Source organism: Colius striatus, chromosome 12 (assembly GCF_028858725.1).
Source record: "Colius striatus isolate bColStr4 chromosome 12, bColStr4.1.hap1, whole genome shotgun sequence".
Lineage (NCBI taxonomy): Eukaryota > Metazoa > Chordata > Aves > Coliiformes > Coliidae > Colius > Colius striatus.
In genome coordinates this window covers 15,111,902-15,139,891 of record NC_084770.1, presented here as the reverse complement: position 1 = coordinate 15,139,891, position 27,990 = coordinate 15,111,902, and the positions used below count along the sequence as shown (strand labels likewise).

The 27,990-nt window shown below is 38.9% G+C and overlaps 1 protein-coding gene across 4 annotated transcripts in view; it reads left to right on the top strand.

Moving 5' to 3' along the window:
- The first annotated feature begins 17,241 nt into the window (after positions 1-17,241).
- Positions 17,242-27,990, top strand: part of ATP11B (ATPase phospholipid transporting 11B (putative)) — a 62,754-nt gene continuing 52,005 nt past the window's right edge. For all 4 annotated transcript variants that reach the window (XM_062005475.1, XM_062005476.1, XM_062005478.1 and 1 more), the window contains exon 1: positions 17,242-17,484. In XM_062005475.1, the coding sequence (XP_061861459.1) occupies positions 17,458-17,484 (27 nt within the window). In that variant the 5' untranslated portion in view covers positions 17,242-17,457. The remainder of the gene's footprint in view (positions 17,485-27,990) is intronic.

Below are 27,990 nucleotides of genomic sequence, written 5' to 3'. Positions count from 1 at the left end.
AGCATTTCTATCCACAGTATTCATCTTCTTGTATGAGATTCTGGGTAACACTAAATGATCATGTTTTACGAGTTGAAACAATCCATCAATGTGAAACTAACCACCAAGGATGATAAACCTTAATTCTTGCTTTTAGAGGTCTCTGATGTAAAGGCACATCTACATCTTGGAGAATCCCATTCCATTTTGTAAGCCTCTGTACCAGGGGAATTGTAAAGCAGTGACTGCCTAAAGTTCTTACCATGTGGCAAACAGCCTTGTCATTTCCCCAGCTCCATTTTTGGAACTGGTTGCAGTTGTCTAGGGAGAGCTCTTTTCTTTTTCCACAGAACTTGCCCTGTTGCTTTGAATCAACTTACAAGGATTTACAAAGGAATTTCCCACATGTTGATGTAGCCTTTCTGACAGCAGATACCTCACACGTCAAGGAGTACATGAGCCCATAACTCAGAGGCTTTAGCTCCTGCTGTGGTACCAACATGGGCAATCTAAATTGGTGATTTCTCTTGGACCAGAAATGGGAATAACAGAGCTTGAAGTTAAGCATGTAGTTAATTTATGCACAATACCAAAGTGGCATCTTAAATCTGCACTGAGGCCTCTTAAAATAAAGCTGAGTGCCTTGGCAAGCTTATGTCCACGTTAATAATAAATCCTGGTGACACAACCTCTTTAAGAAGAACAGTAAGAGCTGAAGCCTCCTTAGTGGAAGCAATCTGCTTTGGTTTGTATCAATGCAGCCAGAATACTTGGAAAACCTACTTTATTCTCTGCTCTCTCTCATGATAAGAGTTTCTAAAACCAGTACAGTTCAGAGAATGGTCTTTTAACTAGTTTGTTGCTTTATCTGGTTGGTCATTTTAAGAGCTATCCATTTGCCTAGGGAGGTCTGTGTGTTATAATTCTACTTTTATTCTGAATGACTGCAGTCATCTGGCTCTTTATGTGAATGACTGAAATCTTTAAAGGCCCTGATGGATTCTTTTGCTCCTCTGCTCCCATTACATTCCAGATTTCTGCAAATGCAACAAACATATGCCATTTTGTTAAAATAAAAACTATTATTAAGCAATAAATAAAACTCAACTGAACTTCTACTATAATGGCATGGTAGTGAGCCAAGTAATTTGAGAAGTATAAATATGGAATGGCCAGAAAACAAGAGAGGCTATAAGAGAGGCCAACAAGAGTTTACCAAAAGCCTTTCAGTGGAGTGATTAATAAAAAGCTTTATAAGCAAAGGCCCTAGGCCTCTATATTGCTCATAACAGGAGAACTCTGTGTTAGTGGGATCTTCTCTTGAGCTCCAGTAGAACTAGAGGGGAATCCAGTCTCATGGCTGTCGTTGTTCATTGCTGATGCCTTTTGACCTGGAGTACAAAACTGGTCTGGATTTTATTTGGAAGAATCATCTACATAAATTACTCAGCTAGACATGACCCTGGGGTCATGGGAAAGGGTCTGGTGTGAGAGGACCAGACCAGGAAAAGGAAATCCTGCCAAGGTGGGGATATATCCAGGATTCCTGATCGTATTAGGCTGAGCTGGAGATGGGCTGACAAAGAGTAGTCCCTGCTATTCCCACAAGTGTTCTTCCTTACCAATGTTAAACATTTTTCCTAGTGTGTTGGCTGCCAACACGTGGCACAGGATACTATAACTACTTTTCACTCCTGTTTCCTGATGGCGATTTTTGACTGTGCTTACTTATGTCTGTATTGAAAAAAGATAGTGTAAAGGAGATAATTTTAGCTGTTCTGTTGTTCAGTTCTGTATTTGGGTTTTAAATGATTATAGGCTCATACCTATAAAAGTGTCTTTGTTTCCATCACCTGTGTTTGGCTTCCAAGCTACATATTATCACTGAAATTTACAGATACTGTGTGGTTTACAGATGCTTTGTGGAGATTTTTCAGGAAGGCTTTGAAACTGTATTTGAGTGGCAATGGTGTTCAGGGACCAGAAACGAAGAATAGGCAGTGTAAAAGCAGTTTCTTGTAAGTTGGAAGTCTAAAGTATTTTAAAATGGCTGGAAGAGTCTTCTGAATTATTTCAGGCATTGCAGAGTAAATGACCATGCCTCGTGTACAGTCTAGGGCATGGTAAGAACAGAAATTCATCACCTTAGTCCTGAGATATCCTCAAGAAGGTTGATGTCACTAAGAATCATATTAGCTGTTCTGCATGCCACACAGTGCCTCTAATCATGAGGCTGGTGAGAATAGTCCATAGAGAAGGACTGGTGAATGTCAAGCTTAGAGCCATGTCTCCTTGGGTTTTGCTTTCCCCCAAAGCTGAATATTGTGACATCCTCTTCCACTTAGATGCTGAATGCCACCAAGCAGTGGTCTCTGCTGCACGCAGGAAGTGGTCTGTCCTCCTGCGACTTTCCTGAGTTCTCAGAAATGACAAGGGAGCTCTTGGGACCTTGCTGGGGCAAGCAAACAGGCATCAAGGATTTCACAAAGATACATATGACTGGCTTCTTTTTTCTTTTCCTGATTCTTCACTGTGCTTTAAACTGGTAAAAAAAACCCCCAAACTCCTTGTAATATCCTTCAGATATTTTGTAGCACGTACCAGAAAATGTAGCTTGAGAAATGCTGATTAGTCCAGCTTTATAGCACAAGAATATTCGTGTTTTACAAATACTGACCACTCTTCTCTAGAATGGTTCAGCGTGCTTTTAATTTTATTTTCCAGCCACATTGAATTTTGCCCTGTAGCAGATGCAGATGAGTATGAGACCTGAAACAGAGAGCAGCAATGTGCTTCTCGGGGAAATGGCAACTACATTACGGAGTATAATTTACTCAGTAGTGTATTCCTACTTATAATTATTGTTACTTCAAAAACCAAAAATCAGTACAAATTGCATGACAGCACTGTGTAAGACGGGTGTACAGATAAAACATGAATACAAGCCATGCCTTGTAGGCTGACAAATGAAATGTAAAACATTATTGTTTGTTTACTGACTGCCTAAGCATATGATGAACTATTATCTCTGCCTCAAGAGGTAGTCCAAGGTTTCCAGTTTTATCATTCTTCCTGTTAGTGATTCATTTGTGCTAATAGTGGAAAGCTGAGAATGTAACCATGAAGGTAATGACCTGATTACTCCTCTGCTCCTTAATAGTTGTGTTGCTTCTTGATTTCCTTTCAAAACTCAAGGTTGCACCAGAGTGAACCTGGGAGGGCAGCAATATTTTTCTAACAAGCTCACAGGGAGTGGGAGGAGAAGCTGGATTCAGCATGGTGCATCCAAGGCAGCTGAGGGATGGGAACAATCCTCCCCCAGCAGAGATCACATTTACGTCCACATCAGGAGACTGTTGGACGGGATTGGTTTCAGGGTGTGACATCCTTTTTCTGCTTCCTGTGCAGAGATGTGAGGAAGCCGCAGGGGGTGAGGCTTCACCCCAGACAGCACCACAGCTGCAACGGCAGCCTGGGCCTCAGAAAAACAAGTGAAGTCCTACACCTGCACTAGGTTCTCCATGCTGGCCCAGCTAATGGCAAGCTCAACAGGGAAGCCGGTCTGGGCAGCAAAAAATAAGATAGGTGTCAGCCTGATGGGTGTCCTTTTCCACCACTGATATAAGGTGAGAGAGGAACAGCACTGAGTTGGAGCAGCTCTTGCCATCTTAACCCAATTGCAGAATCACTACTTTGAGCCCATCCCCAGGGGTTCAGCCATTCAAGTGGGCTTTTTGGGAAGATTCTCCTCTCTCTCCTTACACCACGCAGAACCCTGAAGAGTATTTCATCCTCCAAAGTGACATGGCAGGAGGTGTCTGCAAAACTCCCTCAGCAGCATGTGCCACGTGGAATCTGGGTCATGGTAATATGAAATTCCTGGTTTTGCTGAGACATGCCAGGTGGAATCACCATTTTCTCCCACCAAGCAATGTTCAAGCATTGTTTTGCCTTTGCAGGTGTTTTTCTTTCTTTCTGATTTCAATGTGTAATATTTTATCCATTCTGCTTCTGGCCATCTGATTCCCCACAAAACACTTTGCCTGTCTGCAAACCAAGCTGGAGGAGTAAACTGAGCTCTGGGAAATAAACAAAGCTCCTAGTGAAGCTTAATCAAGCTTAATCCGTGTAGTGAATTAATGCAAAGGTGAAGTTGTGCTTAGACAGTAGTTTGTAAATATTTACTGAATAAGATAGTATCGCACTCTCTAGACTTTAAAGTACAAGGGACTTCTAAATCCAGTGCATACCTTAAATCAGATTCGGGGTAAAGTCTTGCCTTCATTTTTAACAAAGAGGTGATTGGACACTGCAACAGGATTGTAAGGGAGGGCTGGATAAGTCATTAAAACAGGTTCTTTTTTTCCATTAAGGACATAAAATACATAGTTTCACCAAAAAGAAGGGTCTACATATGGGAGATACTGTTTGAAAACAGCCTGTCTTGCAGGAGGTGAAAGTTTAGAGTGAAAGATCTGACTGGCCTGTGAATCTACACTATCATTAACTACTAAAATTAAAATTTCATGTAATTTAAAATTAACTTATCAATTCCCCAGCAGCTCCTGAAGACAACATTAAAAAATGAACTTGTGAAAAGGTAACGAAAACAACATTATGATGAGACACAAAGCCCTACTCTCCCAATTCACCAGGCTATTGAGGAGCACAAGAAGTAGATTGGAACAGATAATTTTGCTACAATCTGCAAAATGATCAGTCACTTCTTGGTGTATGAGAAGTATCTCAGAAGAGCAGTATCTCTGTATGGAAGATGTGCTCAATGGGGTAAATAAAACACCAGTGAGTTAAAAACTTATTCTGTATGGTCTATGTGAAGTGTTGTTAATTTTTGTCAGAACCAGAGAAGTTTAATTTCAGCTGGTATTTTAACAGATTGTAAAGCCATAAGCAAACAGATGACAATAAAATACTAGAATATTTAGAAGCCAGCTTGTGACACTTACAGGAACTTTTTGCTTTTCTTTTAATCACAGCATTAGAAGGACAGGGATCACCTGTTCCTCCAGAAACATACTGTCAGTGCAGGCAGCTCACAGCCCTATGGCTTAAATATGATGAAAAAAAAAAGACAAACAAATATAAATAATTATTTGACCATACTATATTTCTTCTGGGATTTCATTTGGATGCTAAAATAATGTGCATCCATTAACTTTAGTCCTGAATGCTCCTGGTTTGCCCAGTCCTTGCTGAGTGTAGCTGAGTGCCTACAAGAGTATCACTGGAGCCTCTAGATGATGGAAAGAGGTTCATTTCCACAGACCTGTAAGAACTGATTTCCAAAGGGATTGATTCTCCTTATCCATACATTTTCTTCCTTTCCTCTTGCCAATTCAAACTGTCGTTCAGTCTTTATTAAAATTGAACTGAAAAAAAAGTAGAAATCAATTATTGTCCAGGAAATGGGGATCTCTTGTGTGACCTTCTTTTTTCATTTGGGGGTGGTGGGTTTTTTGTTTATGTTACTCACTACATTGCTACCAGGGTGGAAATGTATACAGTCCAGGCTGCTGCCTTAGCTATCTGATCTTATGCAGTACAGTCTATCCATGTACCAATTTGTAACATGTCCAAAGTCTTGTGAAAGCATCTCCTCGTGTAGAATTACAGCTGTGTCATATTTATTTAATGATCGATTTGCTAATACAGCACCTGCTGAACAGACTTGCAGACTACAATGAAATCTATCACCATATGCAAACTGTTTCTAGCAAATGGGATAGGGTATCTGCCCAGCTTATTTCTAGTCAAACAGTCACGTATAGTTTTACCTATGCATATCTCTGTGTGTTTAGTCATCTTTTGTTAGCTAATAACTTTGAGTGTAAGACTTTTTAGACACTTATTACATGGGGTTTTTTTTTTTGTTTCTACTGTGTTTAACTAAATGAAAACTAGTTCCCTCTCTAGACTTGGAACCAAATAACTAAATGAAAAACTGGTGCCCTCTCTAGACTTGGAACCTAACTGCTGGGAAACTAGTGGGTGTGGAGTCAAGGCCTCTATGCAATTAGAGAGAAAATTCATTTTCCAGATAGAGCTCTAGCTAAAGCTAGAGATTCTTTAAAGTCTCTGTGTGTTTGTGACCTTGGAGATGCGCTTAGAGAGGTTTGATCTTGAAAAGGCTGTGTTGGGGTTACCACTTCCTGGCAATGTTTTTCTGGGATGCTTGTGGCTACAATGAAGTATCACAGGCTCTGACTTGCTTTCACAGTGGGGTGCATTCTGCGCAACCTTCTCATTAGATATATCTTTGGGCACATGCCTAAGAAAGGAAAAATCCCTTTCCTCAGGAGTATGTTGACGTAAAACAGCCCCTGGAGATGGGAGCATGTCTGGGAACCCAAGAGCCTTATTCTTCTGCATTTATATCTCTGTTGTAACTCCACTAGCTTATCCAGACTTCTTCCTGGGTGACTACTGCTCCTAAATACCTCCAAAATACATAAACATTTGTCTCTAGAAACTTCAACAGTTTCCTTGCTTTAGAAAACTGTTTTGTTTAATTTGTGTTTTTAATACTCACTTGGAAGCCAGAAGTACTTGAGCTATAAAAGGAGCTTTGTGCACTTGATGTAGCTGACTTGATTTCCATCATGAAAAATATACTAATCATCAGTTGCAGGAGTAAGTCTTGGATATTTTTGATTAGAAAGATGTTCTAAAAGTTGAGAAGACCAAAAGAAAACTGTGGGGGTTCTAAGGCACTGGTATGAACTATAAATATAACATGAATGATCACTGAATAATGAACAATCATTGATCCATTAAGTAAATGTATGATACCCTCTGCTATCAAAGACTGACATGGTATGGGGTTAAATCTGGCCATCACTAGAGGGAGAATCAGAACCCTTCCACAATTCACATGAATGTCTTCATGGTTCTAGATGAAAAATAAAACAGGCATAAAAACTGACAGTTTCTTTAGCTTTACTAGTACCTTTCATATTGGTGTTACTGCCCCTCCCTGCCAAAAATCAAACAAGATTGTACGTCAGTCTGTTTCTGTATATGCTTCTTACTCTTTTTTTAAGACTATTTTTCAGTCTTGCCACAGCAGAAAGCTTTAGCTACTCAAACATTGGAGAGCTTTTCTGTAATAGGAGATACCAACAGAAAAACTTGCTCAGCTGTATGTCATTATTGTGACTATAAAAGGCACTGGTAACTGAAAAATATCTGACAAATTGACAACTTGACAAGGACATGAGATGGTGACTTAATCTACCTTGGCAGCAGGCTGTTGGTGAATATTTAAATAGGTTAATAGTCAACATTAGAACCCTGAAACCAAATACAGGCTGGCAGCAGAAGAGAACAGGTAAATCTGATATCTAAATTATACTGCTAATAGCAGGCTTCAATCTCAGAATGAAATCAGATTCTCAAATCTGAAATAAAAGAGTTAATAATATTTCCCTACAGCTTATCTTCTGACCAACAGCCTTTCCTATATAAAAAAAAAAAATCCCTGAATTTTCTTGTGCCTTTACACAGGCAAATCCCTGGTTCCTTACTCATCTCAAGGGTAAACGTGTTCAAAAAGGAAGTTCAAGAAAGGTTTTATTTATTCTTAATATATTTTTCTGTCTGCATTGGTTTTGGTAAATTTGAATACGTCCATGAGCCCCTCAATATCTCTGGTCTTTCTCTCAAAACATAATGAGAAATGCCTGCTGGTCTGACCACATATGATAGGCAGACAAGAATGTATCTCTTTGGGATGGCTTTCATGGTGGTTTTACAGCCAAGACTTGTATTCCTGAGTAACATCAATCCAACAGCAGAGCTGGAAAAGAAATACAATGAGAAGTATAAAAGGAATATAAGGAAGCTTAGCAATTGTGTAGATTATTAACCTCAGCTGTTAACTGCTGTACTTTGAGTGACCTGCAGTATCTTTTTGGCAATATGCAGAAGGGCTAACTCAGCTGGCACCACAGGCATTTGCCCTGCAGAATATCATTAAAAATGTACAAGTTGGACAATGTACTTTGTTCATATCACTTCCAGGTACTTTTAGGAGGTGTTTCTCGAAAGGGCTAACACAGTTTAATAACAATTGTTTTAGCCATCCCTGTGCTCTATAATGAATTCTTTGATTTATCTGAAGATCCAGGATAGCTATGCCAGTCTGGTGCAATTGAAACTGTTTTCTAAGAATAACAAATCCAGGTTAATAATAAGAGTTAACATTGGTCAAATCCATTTTCATTGTGAAAATGGAATGATGTGTCTTGTGGGAATGTGTTCTGAGTTCAATACTAATCAGTATTTTCATTAAGCATTCAGATTAGAGAATACTATCTTGTTATATTTGCAGATGATGCCAAGTTGGAGGAACTTAAAAGGAGAAGCGAGGAATTGAAAATAATCTTGGTAAACTGGATAAATAATCTGGGTGGTGCTAAAAAAATAACATAAAAAAAGAAATTACTTGATAATAAGTTAAGGAATATTGGATAAGAAGAAACTGGTTTAGCCCACAGGAAAAAAAGTACAAAATGTCATAGCAGAGCATACATTGACCAGTAGTCAACAGTGTAACAGGTATGTGGGAAAAAAACCCCATCATATCATACTATGGGTTATAAGAATGTGTGCGAGATAAGTGAACTGATTTTTCCACTCTGCAGCACAGATAAGGCCTCAGTTAAAGTACCAGCCTTGTCTGGTACTTGGTAATTTGGACTGGAGGTGACCAACTGGTAAAAGTCTAGACAAGAAGAGCAAAAATAACCACAGATTTTAAGTGTTAAACTTGAGTAAACTGGATATTCTTCAGTTTATGGAAGAAGGGCTGCTTTCAGATACTACAATGCTATTGTTCACTATTGTTCCTCATATCTGGGCAAGGATAAGAAGCAAAATATTTACCTCATCTAGGTTAGAAGTTCAGATCAACAGCATGCTTTGGGGGATGTTAAGCCTTTTTAATTGATTTTAAGCAGGAGTGGGGTGATCAGGACTGGCTGATGCAGCAGGTCTTGCCTTAGGCAAGAGTGTGGGGCCAGAAGACCGCTGCCCATTTTGTTTTCTAGAAAACAGATGCTCAGCTCACAACTGAAGTCAGTGATATTGAGCTATCTGAACATATTTTTGTGGAATGAGCAAAACTGAGGATAAGCAAAGCAAAAGGAAATACAGTTACTTAAAAACTATGAAATGCTATTGTTTTGCTTGCTATTGCTCGACATTTAAGAACATATGCTTGAGTATCATCTGTCGAGCTGCTGCCTTACATCTTAGCGCAGGATTGTACTACCTGCCAGGAAATCTGCAAATTATCAAATGGCTAGCAAATCATCATTCAAGAAGCTTTACTGTTAACTATATCATTTCATATGAGATTTGAAGTCTTCATATAACTAATACAGCAATCATGTCACTATGATTATCATTGTGATGACATAGTCCTAGTTGAGAAAGACACATGATTTGTGTGGAAATGCAATAGCAGTAATTAAACCAATCGATACAACCGGAGAAGAAGACAGACACCTGAGCTCTTATTTCCATTGAGAGGCACTAAGTTTTTGACTGCATGTGCTGTTTTAGCCTCTGGCCAGATAATATTATGTATCATGTCACCAAAGGTTAGTTATGCAAGGCAATCTGTGTGGATTCCACAGGAAGAATTACTGTAAGTTTCGGTTTGTAAATACATTTACAGTGATTGCGTTGAGCTTCTTCCACACGTATTTTAGCAAACTGATTCATGGGCAAGCATGGTAGTAATAAATAAAACAAAATGGAGAATAGTTGCAGGACTCACCAAATTACAAATATGTTAATATTCTCTGCCTAAGAATGATTTCTGTTTTAGCAGAAATAGAAATAATAACATGCCAAAAGTGAAACGGCTAATTCTTTCAGTACTTCCAAAGTAACATTGGTAACATTTACAGACTAGGGGTAAACCTCTAGTGCCCTAGCACTGTCCCCACTCAAGTCAATGAAAAGCCTGCTATTTATTTCAGCTGGACGATCTCACAGATATTTTAGCAATTAGGTTCATGTAATGAATTAATTACATAAAATTGTAGGCAATTTGTAGACAAATACAAAGAAATTAAATTAACTGGATAAATTATATGCTGTGAACCACTCAGCTGTGATACTCATCTTTTGCTATTGTGCACCCCTATTCCAGATAATTCTAGAAATATTCCAGATAAAATATACAGTTCAATAAGAGGTACTTTTTCTTAAAAATCAATACTAATAATTGTCATAAGATGCTCTAATTAATATGGGGATTATTTTATCAGGTTTGTTGTGAATTTTATGAGGTTCATGGTAAACATCTGGAAATATATCACAAAATACAATCACTAGTGCTCGCTCCCTCGATATTCTGAGGCCAATATTCAAATCTATACAAGATCCTGTCCATCCCAGCATTTTTCATTGAGCCAATGAAATAATTTTTTATTATACCTGTGGCACAAATCGTAGGGTAAAATCAGAAACAGAGTCAGGTTGCCCACCTGAGACAATTTAGTGCTTGAAAGCTAGAACTGATTTGTTTTATATCTTCTGGCTACTTTGAATTATGCATTGTTAACATATCCCCAGTCAACCTCTACTGATATTAATGAAAGATTGAAAATATCAGATATTGAACTAAAGACAAAGTAAAATATGTTTAAAGACCTTTAAATTAATTCAAATAGGTGCTTCAATTGGGCAAGGCTTAACATTTTATAGGACTGGGCACCAGTAGAACAGTAGAACCGGGGGAATGCCTTTGCTGTAATCAAGCATACTATACAATAAGGAAGCTGGCAGAAGGCTAAACAGACCTCTCATTCCTTTAGAACCACTATCAACTAAAAATATATGCTGTCAGAAAAAAACAGGAGATTGGGAAACAAACTAAAAATATGTGGGGCAGTCAGGAAATATGGGAGATTTGTAGATTTAGATCTGCAGCAGGCCTAGATGGAGAAAGTGAGACTGCAGAAAAGGGATTAGGATTAGGATTGCTTATGCACTTATATAACATTTGTTCTAAATTTGATTACAGTACTCAGTAAAATGAGAACTCAGTATTTATCATGTACAGCAAAAAGCTTCACATATCAACATCATCATTTACATTTCCAAAAATAATTAGGAATCATTTGCAAAATGCTTTAATTATGTTAATCAGACAATGTTTTGCTACACTTTGAAGATATAAAGCATTGTAGGAACTTCAGATGGAGCAGCCATATGTTTCTTTGTCTCATATGGCTGTGGGAACATCATCTGTCATGTTCACAAAGATTTTTTTTTTGTCTGCAGAGACCACAAGCATCATGATAAATTATTGTACCCTACTTCTACAATACTAGGCCAGAAATGGACTTTTAAACAAAATTTCAAATTACATCCAACCCCTACCATTTTAGGATTTTATGATATATACATACACACTCAAATTCTGAGTATCCAGCTTCAGATTTCTAAAGCTTGAGTTTAAGAAGTGCTAAAGACTTCCTGTACTGTTACTCATTACTGTAGTTAGTTCTAAAGTTTGACTCTGAAACTACATACAGGTTATTGTAACTCTGATCCTATGTGACTTTTTTGAAGCTTAGTTGGAAGTGAAATGCAGAGGGGTAGTGGTATTGGTAGTACCATGATCTGTCATTAGACTATGCATACATGTTAGCACTTGGTTTAGATAGGAAGGATGGTGGTGCTTAGGAAACTGAAAATACTTATTCTGACATGCAGATAGCAAATTTCAGTTGGAAATGTGATTAATTTCCAATTCCTCAAGTGCCAAAAACTTTACTGTAAACACTGTATTGGAAAGAAGTGGTTTTGCCAGCTTACTCTGTTTGGCAAATGTTTTTGCTGAACCCTTTTGCTGTGCAAAATGCATTTCTGTTACAGCTGTAAAAGCGCTTTTTTTTTTCGTACTAATGAACAGCCTTGACAGTGTTGAGCAAATGCAAGCTAGTGATTTTGTCTTGATTTGGGAGACCTTCTCATACATGCTGCTATATCTGAAACCTGTGTTTGCGGCCAACATTGGCAAAGCTCTTTTATTTTGTCCTTTACGGCCCAAGGTGGCTATATCACTTTTAGATGAGGCATTGACATTTTCTTTACCTCTCCAAGGTGTCTGTCTTGCTCCTCCACTCTGTTTCTGCCTTGTTTGCTGAGCTATTTGCATAACCCAGACAGACTGGAGCCCTGTGCTTTGTCACAGACATGCCTGAGCAAGGGAGTAACCATTACTCTTTAAGACATCTGTACAAAGCAGGTACAGTTAGAGTTGCCATCCACCAGTTTAACCTCTCACACTCTTGAGAAAGGAATGAACTCACTGATACCAGGTAATATCCTGTCATTTACTATTGATGCACATGCTTACTTGGTGGGGAGTTGACAGTGCATTGAATCAAGGCACTAGATATATCCTTAGCTATCACAAGCTTACTTCCTATCTAAATCCCATTGGGATTTAGCAACAAAGCTTTTTCCCCACTTACATTACTTTTAAAGCCTGATCCAGAAGGTGCTCTCAGAAAATCTGTCACACAGAATCACTGAATCTCAAGGGCTGAAAGGGACCTTGAATGGGAAACAGAGGTTCTATGTGAGGGTGTTTGAAATCCTACCTGCCACTACCTGGACAATGCTCCATACATTACTTTGAAATAAGACGTATTTTGAAATAAACTATTAAGCCAAGAGAAAGTGAATACAGACATGAACAGAAATCTTCTGGTCCTTTCCACTACCTTGTTGCCAAGGTAGTGTCCTAGGAGACTATAGTGTCAAGAGACCTAGATATTAATCCCTGTGTTTATTCTCCAGAATTCAATCTTTCCTTATCCACTCAGTGGTCTTGAATGAGATGCTATAAAGCAGAAAAAAAATCAAAATCTTTGTAGAATATATTATGAAATGAATGTTTATTAAGAAATCCCAGCACTGAGATGCATCATTTTCTGTCTGACATTTTTTTTACAAGGGTTAACCATGAGGTGATTTATGAATGTGTCAAATAATCACTTGAGCATACAAATTTAAAAAGTAAACTGTTATAACAGGGCAAGTATGAGAATGAAATAGTTGGAAAAGTATATATTTTATAAATCATTAAGTAAAGACTCTGGGAAAAAATAATCACATTTTATAAGCATATCCATGTTCACAGTGCAGAATAACAACATGATGTCACTGTCTAGGAAATAAGAGCAATTAACTGACTAATCTTAACCCATTTCCTCACAAAACCCTGTTTTGCAAGATTATGAGTACTCCAGTTTCTACCAAGCAGAACTACTGGAAATGTTCCAAACCTTATGAGTCGTGAGTTCAGAATTTAGCTCTTCCTTTAGAAAAAAACAAAAAGGCTGTGAACAACCAGATCCTTCATCCTGGTCATACTCAGCTTCAGGAAGATAAGTGATGGCTTTTAAACATTTCCTATTTCCTCTGATCTTGGACTGCTTCCCTAGGGAAGAAAAAACAAAAATGAAAAAAGCAGCTCTAGAGAAAGCCACAAGCTAAACATTTGGCTTACAGGTGCACAACGAAAAAGTTAACAGGCTGAAAGAGAGGATGAACTGGAACATTTCCACAGCTTGCTGTTATCCTGAGGCCTTGCAAACTGGGTAGCACTGACACTAAACTCTGACTTACATATAGCAGGCCAGGTTATTCCACAAAGCCACGAGATATAAGTGCAGAGCATCTTTCCGTGGAGTGTGGTGAAGTGCAAAGTCCTCCATGTGCATGCTGGGGACCTTACAGGTTTGACCACCTGCATGCTGCATGGAGTCCCTAACCTGGTGCTCTGGGATCTGGCTCTGCTCACCTTAATTGTGTAAGGTAGAAGTTGAAGTTCTACAATGTAAACAAAGCTTTCAAGTGCAAAGAAAAAGCAATAATAGAAAAGTGAGGTTTTACATCAGGATCCAGGTTTTAGCAATTGAGAGAATGGTTAGAAGAAAAAAAAACCAAATTGTTATTGTGTACATCCAGTAAGTGTCTTGGAAATGTCACCTTGTGCATCCTGTAATTTAATCTGATTTTATTTCTTGCAGGGCATAAAAAAAGGAATATATATAAAGTCTTCCTTTAAAACTCTCAGCTAATTTTCAAAGCCTTTTACTTTTCCCCTGAAGACTGGTTGCTCTAGGCAAGAGGTGTTTAGACAAAGGGCCTTGTGACTGAAAATCAGCCACTGATTATCTATATATAATTGGTGCTTCATCCAATAATTGAAAGCCTGTAAAGATGCCTTGAAGAAACATTTTGTCTCTCAGGCAGTGATTGCTCTCTATGGATTAAGAGCAAAATGGGTAATTCATAGTTAATGCACATTTTTAATTAGTGCTGTAGTTACTTAAGGAAATAACATATAGATTAAAATAATAATGTAAAGAAACAATATTGAATTAAAACCAAAACAATGACTGAAAGGAGGTCTCCACCAGGATAACAGTGTACCCTAAAGAGCTATTTCTACTCCTTTGTTCCACTGACCTACAGCCTGGCTCTACTCCTGTTAGACTTTGCTGTTCTTCTGTTTGGTCCCAAAGGACAGAGGTGCTTACCAGCTGCAACCAAGACCTGGGCCGCCTCACTGTCAGTGCAGCACAGTGCACCAGTCTCTTTGCTATTTATGCCTAGTTTACACTGCAGCAGCAACCTGGGATGTGGCTGGTGTACCCAAGGATGTGGCAGCTGAAAGGGTTCAGCTACCCAGCATTTCAAAGTTTTCAACAGCAGGAAGGCTGGAGGCAGCTCACCTTCTGGCATCAGTCCCATGCTTCCACTCCATCTCATTATATACCAGATGTGGCCATACAGCATGCTCACCCTTCACCAGCTCCCACTGAAGAATGGCCTCAAAATACCATTCAGGAACAGTGGAAATGCACAAATGTCTCACAAAAGAACAAGCTCAGGGAGTACCAGCAGCAGCCCCTGTGCCAGTTCAATGGTTGCATGCTTGGGCAATGATTCTGCACTTACTGATTGTTTAATTTTATAAACCTAAAAGTAGTGCCATTGATTACATAAGAATTACTCATGCACATATAATTAAAAGCTTGCTGGACCTAACATTTAAGTGTGTGCATTTATGTTTGTGTACACATTTTCATAACAGACAACATTTGTATCTTCATCTTGCTAAGCAAACACTTGAAATCATTTCTCTCATAGACACTTAACTGGAAAGCTTGGAGTCTCATCAAGACAGCCTAAGCTATGGGTTAAACCTAATCCTCACATCAGAAGGTGACTTTCCTCTTCAGCAGTTGGGTTTTTTTCTGTATAAGCCAGCTCTGTGAATATGGTGAGGCTTCATGGCAATATTTTAAAGAGGAATCTCCCATACAGGAATCTTATACAGGTGACCTTTGATTTCAGAAGTGCTGGAGTGTTATTGGCTCCTAATCAATATCTGGCTTGGCTGCTCTGCTTCATTTTTTCTCTTCTGAAAACTATTTACCTCTCAAGGGTGAGATGAAACTTCGTAAATGTCTAGTGTTGGCTTTCAAACAATTTAAAAGGTGCAAAATTTTACTGGCTGGGATGCTGGACAAGCATATTATTCCAATGGAATTTTAATGTATATTGGGAAAGGAACAGAGTAAGAGCCTTCTGGCTACACACAACAGAGAATTTCATTCTATCAATCTCATCCACTAAAATGTATACTTTTTCATGTGAAAAATGTAAACTGCAGGGTTCAAATCACTTGCAAATTGCTTCCAAGTTTTGTCTGGTGAAATAGTATAATTACAGCAATGTGGAACAGGCAGCACAAAGTAGCTTTATGTAACAAGACTGCATGCCATGGAAATAGAGGCTTGCAGAAAGTGCAACTCATATTTGAACTTGGCAGGGACCCACCGACAAAGACACCTGCACTTCAGAGAAATGGCATATGATTTTTAGCAGGTAGTGGTCAGGACCCTGTTCTGCATCTGATGATAAAGGAGGAGCACAGGAATATTGAGTGGATCAGTTAAGCTTCTGGCTTAAGGCCACTCTCCAGGCAACGTGCCATAGCTATGAAATCACTGTTATTTTAGACTTCACGTTAGATGAATAGGGCAGTGCAAGCTGTTTGAAACTCAGCTTTGATGTATTTAAATGTTTTGAAATAATGCCTAGCATTTAATGCAGAGTTTTGCTAACATTAGCTTTCCTAAGTGCCTGATAAAAATGTCTGATTCCCCACTGCTTTAAGGTTATTTTTCTAATTAAATGCAGATGCTTAGACAATCAGCATTCACCATGAGATTCAGTTGTTCAGACATTATATCATCTATCTTAAATCCTGAAATATGTTCTAAATTTCTAACTGAACACTAAAAACTACATTAGCTCTATGGCAGGCACAATTATTATTCATTGCTGTATATCATAATTACCTAGGAACAAATGTGGAAGGGTGGGAATAGTACTGTGCTCTTTACATTCAAAAAAGGCTTCTCTTTCAGTTCAGCAAAGTAGTCATTGACTTCACAGTATTTGGTCACAAATACCCAGGTCTTTGCTGCTTACAATAATCTCCTTTGGTTCTTAGTCACACAGGCCCAGAAGCTGTGACTTGTGTCCCTGTGCTTTGTTTGAACACTGCTTTGTTTTCCTAAGTAGTAGCTGTTTTCAGAGAAGACTGGAAGGTTTAGAAGAGGCCACTGCCTGACATCAACACATCTCAAAACACACAATTTGCACCAAACAGCAGTTTAGCACCTGTACTTTGCCTTGGGATACCCTACAAACTGCATGTGCTTTTTACCAGTCGCTATCGAGTCTGTTTTTAAAGCTTTTATTTGAACATGTGCATGTTTTGCATGTTTTTTAACCAGGAAACAAAGATTAAAACAGTGAAGTAACTTCCTGAGAAGAGGAGAGTCCCAGAGATATAGTGGCCTTGCCCGACAGGCTCACAAACCTGACAGGCTGCGACTGGAGCTCCTGTACGGGCAAGGGGGGGGATTTTTTTCCAGGCCAACCCTGACCAATCCTTGTAAAAGGCTGTTTGGCCTCAGGTCACTCGGGCTCGTATTATCCAGAAGCGGCATCTCGGGGAAGTGAAGAAATCAGAACCAGCAATTCACCCCTCGCCGCGACAGCCTGGGTGCACAAAGCCCTTTAACGCCCCAGCCCTCGGCCTCCATCCATCCACAACAACCCCTCTTCCCGCGTCCCCCCGCCCTCAGACGTCAGTTCCTGGGGGCGGGCCGTAGCGCTGCGAGCCGCGGGGTGTCAGCGGCGGCCGTGTGATGGCGGCGGCGGGGCGCCGGCAGCCGCGGTGGCTGAGGGCGCCGGGGGGGCTGTGCCGCTCCTAACTCGGCGTCAGGCCCCTGCGCCATGGCCAGGAGCCGCGGCGGGCGGCTGGCCTGAAGCGACGACGACGACAGCGGAGGGCGCGGCAGTGCCGAGAGGACCCCGCCGCGGGGGCCGCGACCCTCACCGCCGGGCATGTTGCGGTGGGTCCGGCAGCAGCTGGTAGGTGTCTCCCGGCGTGGCGGAGCGGGGAGGGCGCGGCGCCGGACTGCCGACCTGGGGCTTTCCCCGCACCCCACTCACCCCCTGGCCTCGGCCCGGCTCTCCAGGGCAGCCGCGTTCCAACGCGGTTGCCCGGACCGCTGGTGCTGCGGAGGAAGCGGGGGACGGAGGGGAAACAGCGGACGGAGGGGAAGCAGGGCCGGAGTGCGTGAGGGAGGTGTGAGCCCTTTCTCCGGCCGGGAGCTACAGGGGTTGTGGCGGTGCCTTGGAGGCTTCGCCCCTGGATCGTTATTGCCTTATTTTTAACAGTGATTATTAAGAGGTTTCGAAGGATTTGAGGCGTTTCGGAGATGTTTTTGATAGTTGTAAAATTTCCTTGAAACCGTGTTGACAGAGAGAAAAGCGCAGTCTCTTACCTGTGGCCCCGGTGGGAAGGGCTCCCCAAACTTCTTTACACGGAGGAATGACGGTGCCTTTTTCCGTGGACCAGCACTTCGGGAATTTATTAGCCTCTCTTCCTCGTTCACGTTGCGAAATGTTCCAAGGCTTTTATGTGCGTCCGTCTGTTTATTACTCTGTACCTGAGAGCTTTGCAGCCGTTGCTGCTGCGTGTCAATTAAAGCTTTGAAAGTGACGAGAAAGGAAGAACATCCGTGAAATGCTTTTCGGGGAGGAAACCACTTGCAGGAGGCTGCAGTGAGAGTATATCTCTCTTTAAACAGGCGCTTTTTGCTGTGCTTCTGTCATAATGTGAGAGCGAAATGAGGCGACCGTGACTGTCGTGGCTGTGGTGCGGTATCAGACAAGCACATTGAGTTTATCAGTTTTGATTTGAGATGTTGACTGGCTCCAACATCATTTCTCTTGCATTTTCACAGAGGTAGAAGTTCCTTCTAAATGATGTATTTACAAACTTACTTTTTCATTCATTGGAGTTGCCTTGGAGCACAGGTGTTCCTTAGGTTAGTACAAGAAATTCTGTTTTGTAGTTTTTTGTATTTTAAAGCTTCTGTCTCACTAATCAGTTTTTTAAAAATTTGTGAGATCATTTCCCCGTTTTCTTCCCCTACTTTCTTTCCCTTGGCCATAGATTTTCCAAGATCTGTCTGAAACACAGAGCTTATGGTGATGGTCTCAATGCCAGTGCTCATTAGTTCGGTTTGACACCAAGAGTTAGTGACCTGGAAACTAATTGTTCTATCAGAGTGACTTCAGTTTTCTGTTTTGTTACAATGATACATATGTTTTTTAGAATAAAGCCTGTTTGGCACAGTATAGCTGTCATTTTTTCCCCCTTGAAGGTGGATTGAGGTTTATGTGTGTGGTGTTATGTTGTCATCTGTAGTGTTTAGATTAGGACTGTATCAGTGCTAGGGATTCATGTATCAAACGTGTTTGCTCTGGAGTAAACTGACAGTACACTGACAGCAATATATTTCCCTTTAATAGCAAGTAAAAACATAGTATAACAAGATAAGCCAAAAAATCTACCAATAAGGGGTTTTTGTTCTTCTAAAGGAAACTGATGGGGAACTAACTGTTTAAAACTTGCACTGGTTTTGACAGGGAAGGATTACTACAGTGGAAGAATGGAATAATAAAAAGGATACTAACTTTTGACCTCACTATTTGATGTTAACGACTTGGTTGTTTCACAGCTTATAAAGACAAGAAATGTCCTAAGATAGTGTCACACTGCTTGTTTCTTCCATGGGACACTCAGACAACTCATCCCTGTGAGCGTTGGTTTAATATAGATTCCACCATACATTTGCGTCTTCATGTCTATGATGTTTAGGTTCTGAAGGAATGTCAAAAATACAAGAACCTTATTATAAGAAAATAAACAGGAGTGGGAAGAGTGGGATGGCAGAAATATTTGAATCAAAGCATGGCAAAATCTGAGTCTGACTTATTTCTGATAGGAGAAAAGAAAAATGCGTGGGTTTGAGTGCCTTTAGAGCATGTATTTGTACCTGTGCTTGATGTGGCAACAGGTTTTTTAAAAAGTGTTCCCTTCATGCAGGAGGGTTGGAACTAGGCAAATGTGTGGGAGTAATTTTAAGTGGGATGATGTAGTACAAAAGAAAAACGTTCGTGTGCAGAAGTGTTGGAAAGTAGTAAGGGACTGAGGAAAGGAGAAGGGAGGGGTACATTGCTGAGGGTGCTTTTAGGTAGTTATTAAGTACTCTCTGTAGAATCTAACGAATGTTTTGCAACTTCTTGTTTGTTGAAGAGGACAGTATTTCATATAATAATTAAGATGTTTGTCCTGAGTATGTATGTTTTGTTCTCAAGAGCTGTGAAAGGGGTAGGGAAAATGAAGCAGGTAGTCATAGAAGTAGGTAATGAGAGTGTAGAATTCTGATCATTTCAGCTACGTTCTTTAAGTGGTGACTGTTGTGCTTTAGTCTGCAAAGATCTGTGCGCAGCCGTATAGCTACATAAAGGAATGGCTGGTCCTCTGAGAACAGGAGACATGCAGAGAATTTCTTCTTCTTTATTACCATTTTACAAGCCCAGAACAGTTTTCTGACGGTTTCAGTGATTTGTTGTGTAACAGAAATTGGTGACTGCTCAATCTTCAGTGCCTGTGTTGAACTCTTAAAAATTGTCAGTTTGTTTTGGTGTCTTGGTCTTCAGTCTGCTTTCTTTGCTTAAAAAGTTGAGTACCATACACAGATTAGATTAGATTAAAAAAAAAGAGATAATCTATGTTGTCCCATGCTGAATAAACTGCATATTAAGTCATTAACGGAGTGCAACTTTCCAGTTAATGTTATGTAATATCATAATCTAGTTAATGGTTTTAGTAATTTTAAAAAATGTAGAGGCAAATGGAGTAACAATTCATTGCTTTTAGTAAAGTGCCCTGATGTATTTCAAAGACAATCTTTGAACAGGAAAGATACCAGAGTTCCAGCTCTATTACCTTGAGAACTCGGAAAGACAGTAGACATGAGGATTTGCTGAGGGTTGCATAACACCACAGACCCAGCCAACTCTGCTTGAAAAAAGCAAGCGAGTAAACAGCAGTTGATGGGAAGCATCATTAATATTCAGGAATAGTACAGTACATTTTATTTGCATTTCCAGGTATGATGGGTATTGTGGCTCCCATGGTATCAACCCAAAATGAGAGTGCCAAGTGGCATTTGTAATGCTCAGTGACTTTCTGTACCACTTGCAGTTTGATGGATTTATTTAGCATTTGGGCTATGATACTGTCCTGATGGTGTACATGGAATGTGAGAGCTGTTGCAGTAGTATGAACAGAAAATAATGACAACTTGAATTGTGTGGCAAAGGAGATCTGTAAAATTGTGATAGAATACTCTTGTATGTGTTATCTTAGTTTTGAGCTATTAGTCCTATTAAGCGAAGAAAAGTCTCCCGTGTTTTCCCTCCAGCTGCTATTATGTCGAGTTGGAACCTTGTGATCAACTGTTATCTAACAGTTCAGTGATGTACAAAAGATACTGGAGGGAGGAAACCTAAGAGTTAACTGCCTGGTCTCACCTTTACACATGGCAGTTCAAGAGATGCAGAACTGTGCTGTATTCGGCAGAGCATGTTCCTGCACTTCAGGAACCTGAGTGCTGCTGTGCACTGACAGCTTTTCCACTATGCAGAGCGAGGCATTCAGGTAGTTGCAGCTTTTATCTCGAAGTCAAAATTTATTAATTCCTTTTAGCTGGAAAACATAGTTACCAGATTTATTTCATGGTTATAAGAAGGTTCAGATTGAGAAGAGTATCAGGAACTCACCTAGTCCAGAAGTTATGCATAGCCTGCATTGAGAGGTGATTAGACAGAATGATTTTGACCTTTTCTTTCTTTGTGGTCCCTGTCACACGCTACAACCACCCTCCTCATGCCAGCTCCCAGACAATACCTCTAAGCGTGTTCTTGTTCATCTTTGGGATATGTCCTAATGAAAACTTTATTCTACTAATAAGAGAAATGTCCTTGAATTGGATTAGCACTGGAGGACTGTATGTTTGGGACGTTCTTCGTTATCTGCTAGGTTGTCCTGAGAGGGGCAGATGGTATTCTGTGCTACCTTGCAGCTATTGGCAAGGTGGACTGCATTTGGTCTCATCATTTGCACTGGCCTGTGTATACTCTTTTCACTTAGTCATTTTATAGAATTGAACCAATGTGGTTGCTTTTTTCCCCTCTCCGCCCCCCAGGAATTCCCTGTGGTTTTTGAATGCTGAAAATACTTTTAATTAATTCAATGATTAGGTTCTGAACCAGTTGCATTTCTGGAGTTCCCCCCCTTAGTTGTCATTGAAGCCTGCTCTTTTTTTGGTAAAATTAAGTGGGTGCTTGTTATTGTATACTAGAAAAATATATGCATATTTGCCCAAAATAGTTTCACTGGTTCCAACTGCTCAGCTAATGCTTTCTGTTTGGTCATGGAAGAATCAGTGTTAGAACAGGTTGCACTGCTTTGGTTAGAGTAGTTTGAGAACTGAGGGTTAATGACTCCCTCATGTAAGTTTACACAGGAGAAAATATGGTCCTATCTTTTTTTGCTAGAGATTTTCTGTGATCTCCTGGACTAGTCCTTCCATTATGTTTGAGTCTTTTAACTTTATTTTTCTTTTATATTCAGTGATGCTGAAGGCTAATACATTTGCAGCACAGTGTGTTCCAACGCGTGCAGAGCCTGGCCTTGTCTTCAGCCAGCTGTCTGTTCCAATCGGAGATATCCGTTGTGTCCTGTGTGTAATTTTAAAATCTTATCTCATAAAAATTAATCTCTAAATTTAAAAATTGCTTACCTAAACTTAATGAAACCAATCTTGATGCTGTTTCTTTTAAAGACCATTTTAAAAACGGGAAGATCAGGGTTTTCTGATGTGCTGTCTTGCTGTGAGACTTGCAACTTGTCCCCTTGGATCCTTGACCTCTATCTTATTCCATCCCAGTTTTTTTTTAATAGCCATGAGCTTTTTAAGCAACACATTTTTATTGCATCAGACTTTCACTTGTCACACAATAATATGACCGTTTAATTGACCGTATGATAGTCCTGCACTAGCAGGGTCCAGCTCCGTTAATAGCTACTGTCTATTTATGTTTTATGTGACCGAGGGAGAAAAGTATTATTTTGTTGACAAAGAGCAAAAGCTTTTTGTGTTCTCGTCAGTAGATGATATCTGGAGGAATGGTGAGGATGGATGCCTCTGTTTATTGCTAAGACATTCACTCTCAACTCTCATCAGAAGGTAATATTAATCATCTAAGACAAGTGAAAATGTACTGAATTCAATAACATTCAATGTGTGGTTTGAATATCATTGGTTTTCCTTTTTCTAGTTTTGAACGGGTTGACCAAATTAATGAAAGCTTTTGCTTGCTTTCTTTTGGGATGGAGAGATGGGAGTTACAAGAGAAAAATATAGTAATGTGTTTAAATTTCAGTAAAAACAAAATTACTTGAGCCTTTCACTAGTCATCTGCTGTTTGTTCTACATTATTGTGTTGTTCTCAGTAGTTACGACTTCTTTTGTAACTATTTCACTGGGAAAAAGGTATCTACAGTTAGAAAAAAAAATCCTTTAGTTTCTAGCACAACAAGTCTGTTTGTAAGCCAGCAGATAAGAGCTGCAGCAAAATAGGTCTGACAGAATGTCTCTATAATTGCAAGGTCATATCTGCCAGCAAAACACAGGTAACATATTTGCAGCTAGACTTTTATTTTAATACAAATCTCCTTTTAACTGCTGTTGAAAAAAAACTACTTAGCAATGTACAAACCACAGTAGAAAATACAGAAAGTAAGACCAACAGCTACATAGTGATTTAAAAACTAAAACCCTGCAATTCCTTCACCTCCCACATACTGTGTCTTAAGAGGATTTTTTTTTCTTGTTTACTTTGAGTGAAAATAAGCATGGGAAAGGAGAACTTTCCTGTAAATGGGAGGGAAAGATAATGATGTAGACAAAAGGCAAGCTGTTTGTTTTCATCTTCAAATATTTTATCAGGTAAAGAGGTTTTATATGGTTTATACCAAAAAGTATATTTTATTATACATCATTAACTTTTGTTACTTCTTTGTCATTCCCTTTACACATTTTTGTGCTAGTTTTATGGGTGACTGTGCTAACTTTTGCAGATATTTACGTATGTGTTTGGAAAAAGAGTTGCAACAAAATAGAAAGGAAGCTTAAGATTTATCAAGCTTTAAGGATAAACTAGTTTGTAGACATGTCTAAAAGTAGGGCATTAAACTGATACTTAGGTCTTAAATCATGTTTGAAATGGAATTACAACTTAAAGCGATATTCAATGGATGGAGTAGACTCAAAACTGTAACGTTCACTTCTGCAGAGCAGGCTTTATCAAAGCAGGTTAAAAGTAAGAGCTGGACAGTTCTAGCTATGAACGAAATTATCTTCTTGTGAAATCTGTTGAGCAACAACTGTCACAGCAATTGTCAGTATAATTTTGGCATGCATTTTGAAAAAAACTTAAGATTTATTAACCAGGGGCAGATTTGGTGGAAGAATTTTTGGGAAAATTGTGGGTTTTTTCATACTGAAGGAAAATGTGAATTAGACTTGTGGTTCAGAGGCTGGTCAGCGTTACATAGCTACTGCCCACCAGAACTAATCTAAATATTGAAATTGGTGGCTTTCAGTAATCACATGGGATAATGGTCATATGCATAGCCCAGGATAGGAGCCTTTCATGCTCTGTAAAATAGTTTTTTAAACAACTCTTTGAAGCAGCAGCTAAGTAGCATTTCATTTGAAGATAATAGTGCACATACTATACAAGCACGTGAGGGAATTTGATTCATCTGTATTTGTCCTGCCAAGTACTTGACAAACGTAATTTTTGTATGTGGTGAAATTGCTAGCTACAAAATTGGAAATGCTTTCTAATTTCAAGTGAAAGTTCATAACATGTCTCAGATTTTAATGCCTCAATATTGAATATCAGAAGAAAAATATTTCTGCTGTCAAATGACTTAAAACCAGGCACTGTGCAGAAAAGATGTGATTAGATTTTTTTTTTTTGAGATACGATGGTTATTCAAGATATATGAAGGATTTGTGTTTCATTTACTGTATTGGTTCTGTATTTCTTAGTGTGACTTTGTTTAGTAAGTGTTATTTCTGTGTTTTTGGTTATTGACAAGTTGTAGCACTTTCTACATTAAAAGTTCTTTAAGAATGCCCCTCAAAATATGTAAAAGAAGCTATTGATTTTTGAGATTCTCCGTTCTTATTTTATAAAATACAGTACCTCATAGTTGCCTCCTGATGGGTGACTAAAGTCACCTTTCAACTTTGAAAATCTTGCCTACTGTCTGTTTGTACATGTCTAAGGGGAAAATTATATTGCAGATAAGGATAGCTAATTGCAGGAGCCCACAGAGGAAAACTGTTAGTTCTGGAATGAAAACTGTGGTGGTAGAACTTCAAAGGTATCTTTATTCCCACCTCTTTAAAGCAATGTCCTGCTTTAGGAATAATGACAAAAACCCAAACATTTCCTACCACCAATACTGTCAAGCCTAACTTCTCTTAGACCTCTTGGACTTTACAATAATGCATTAATTTTTAAGGAAAAAATTAGAGAGCCTTGCAAAGTAGTTTGGGAGCCACTAGCCATTTCTTTGAGATTGAGGCTTGCTTCTTAGGATCTGAATGTTAACTAAATTGTTGAAGACACATTTATTCTAAAGTCTATTTTCTGTCAAAAAATATCACTAGATCTGTTCATTGTTGTCATATTTCATACTCTGTGTGTCTGAGTATGAAAGGAAACATCCTAAAACAAAGCAATGAGAAATATATTACAGGCATTTGGTTAATGAAATATATTGAATGTAAAATAATTCTAATAAACCTGGAGAAAAAATGCAAAGCTTGGAATGCTGTTGAAGACAGTCACAAAAGAGTAGCTATTATAAAGCATGAGGTTTGGTTTACAGTAAGAAGTCCAAAAATGGATTCTACTTTGTAAATTCTGTGACTTGAATTGTAGGAGAGGATAAGAAAGAGGATTCCTTAATTTCTGTTAAGCTGGGCTATTTTGATATTAAGCAGTGTACCTAAATTTCAGTTAAAATTCTTCGTTACTAGAGGAAACCAGACCTGCCATACAGTCATTGAGGGCACTGTGGTGGAAAGCCAAACTTGCCCACTCAGCTTGCTTTTTCCTTTCTGATGTTATTGATGTTACAAGACCAGTGTGTTTGACATCAGTCACCTGAGTAGGGAAGCTGCTGCAGGGAAGTATGTCAGCAGTGAATGAAGCCAGTTTAGTTTGGCTGTTGTTTTTGCTGATAAATAAATTAATCTATCTTCCCTTTATTATTTTTTAATTAGGGATTTTTCCAAACTATTTTTGTGGGTATTTTGACCAAAAAAAAGATAAGAATAATTTGAGCTACATGTAACCAGGACTTTGTTCTGAGCACCAGTATGACTTCCTTAATATAGTGCTAGGCCTTTTTTTTTTTAACTTTATGAAAGGCAAGTTTATTGCTTCATGATTTCTCAAGCCTTGCTTCTTAGAGTGTTTATTTCCACAAAATGATGTGGTCTGGTTATAGGTCTTTTAGGAGGTTACAACAGAATTTATTATCAGATGTTTTAACCTACTGTAGATACAGTAAGCGGGAAAAGGAAGTTGCATGAATAGTGCATGACTTTTAATAGTGTTTTATTTCTTTACTGCAGTGATATTTTAAGGAGGAGGAAGAAATTGCATGGCACTATGTAAATTTCAATGTGCTTCAGCTGATTCACTACTTCAGTTGTTAGAGCAGTGTTTGAAATTTCTGTGAGAGGCTGTTTCTTTCTTCACACTAACCTTTGATACAACAGATTCAGTTTGACTACTGCCTGGTTATACGACTGAAAGAATTATTGGCTGACTGTTTTGAGTACAAATTTACGCAGACTTCTGAAAATGCGCATGGAGTATGAATAGATCATCTTCCCTGACAAAGGAAAAAGTATTCAATGTATATTCAGAAAAGAAAAAGCAAGAAAATCCATTTCCTCAAAATACCTTTATCTTGGCAGCAGTGTAGTAACAGAGTTTTGGACTGTCTGCCGGGAAATATGGTGTCCTGTTTCTGTGGCCACAGTCAGTCAATCACCTCCTAGGAAAAAGGCTTCCTAAGACTGAGTTTTCTTTTGCTTCAGTTTAATTAAATAGTACATGGTGTCTAAAGGGCTTTTGGGGAAACTACAACTTAGCAGTCTTCAATGTGGTTTTTGAAAGGAGGAAGAGGCTTTAATTGAGACTTCCTTCTTTCAAACACCTTTCACTGAAAACTGCTCACATAACAGAAGTTCTTTTAGCAAGTATAATTTTGCCTTCTTTTTCTCCTGTAAAAGCTGTGAATTATGAATAAAAACCACTGGGAGATCATGTTTAAGTATACTACCTTTATGTAAATAGGCAAAAATCGCTTATCATATGACTTGTAATGATCAATGCATGTATTACAAAGCTCGAAACAGCAATTGATTTGTTGTGTGCTGCTTTCATGTCACTAATCCTGGCTGAAAGATCTGCAGATTCTCCAGTTTTAACAATGCTATAGAGTGGATGGGGATGGCGTATGTGCATGCTGCCAGAAGTTAGTAGTGGTATTGAAGAAATAAGATTCTGAAACAGATAGGGTATATTATATCAACAAGTAGACTGAAAAAAGCTTTTTTTTCCTGATCTTTGTTTGCACTTGCAGGTTTTGGGAGGACAGTCTCATCCTTTGCACAGTTCTTTTTCATAGTACTGTTTCTCATTTGCTTACTCTGTCTGTTTCTCTACTTGCCTGGTTCATTGCTCTTGCCAATAATGCTTCCTCAGCAGCCACACAAAACTCTTCTTCCACAGTTAAAAAAATTTTAAAGGAAAAATGCTGGGGTTTTGGCTGGATCAATTTTTCAGTCCATTTTACAGTTTTACTAACTTGATGGTGGAGATGGAGACAAAATATAGGAAGGGGTTATTTGCAGGAGAAGTGGCTGCTGAAGCCCATGACTTTCATGAAATACCATAAAATTGCGGTAAAAAAAAATTCTCCTCATTTCCTCAGGATATGTTTTTTATGGTGTTTTAAGAGCCTAATTATTACATGGAAGATGTCTTTGTCTCACTTTTAGAAGACTACTAAAATCACTGCTGAGGAGATTTAATAAAAATTACTTTAACTTTGGTTAGCGTCATCAGAAATGTCTAAAAAAGGAAAACTGAATCACTTTTTCTTTTATTTCTGTACCATTATTCTGGTTTGTGCTTTGTAAGTCAGCTTGACTCTATCTCTGTGTTATGTGTAAATGACATTCGTTTAGATGATTTTCAAAAATAAGCATTATCAAGTTTATGTGGGTGCAAAATTTTTACTAGGGGGCTGTATATCAATGATTAACTATGAGAGCTATATTCCAGGGGTAGATAATGACTGATTTCTTTCGATATACTAGCTGGATAGCTGAACTTGAGCCAATAAATCTGGATTTAATT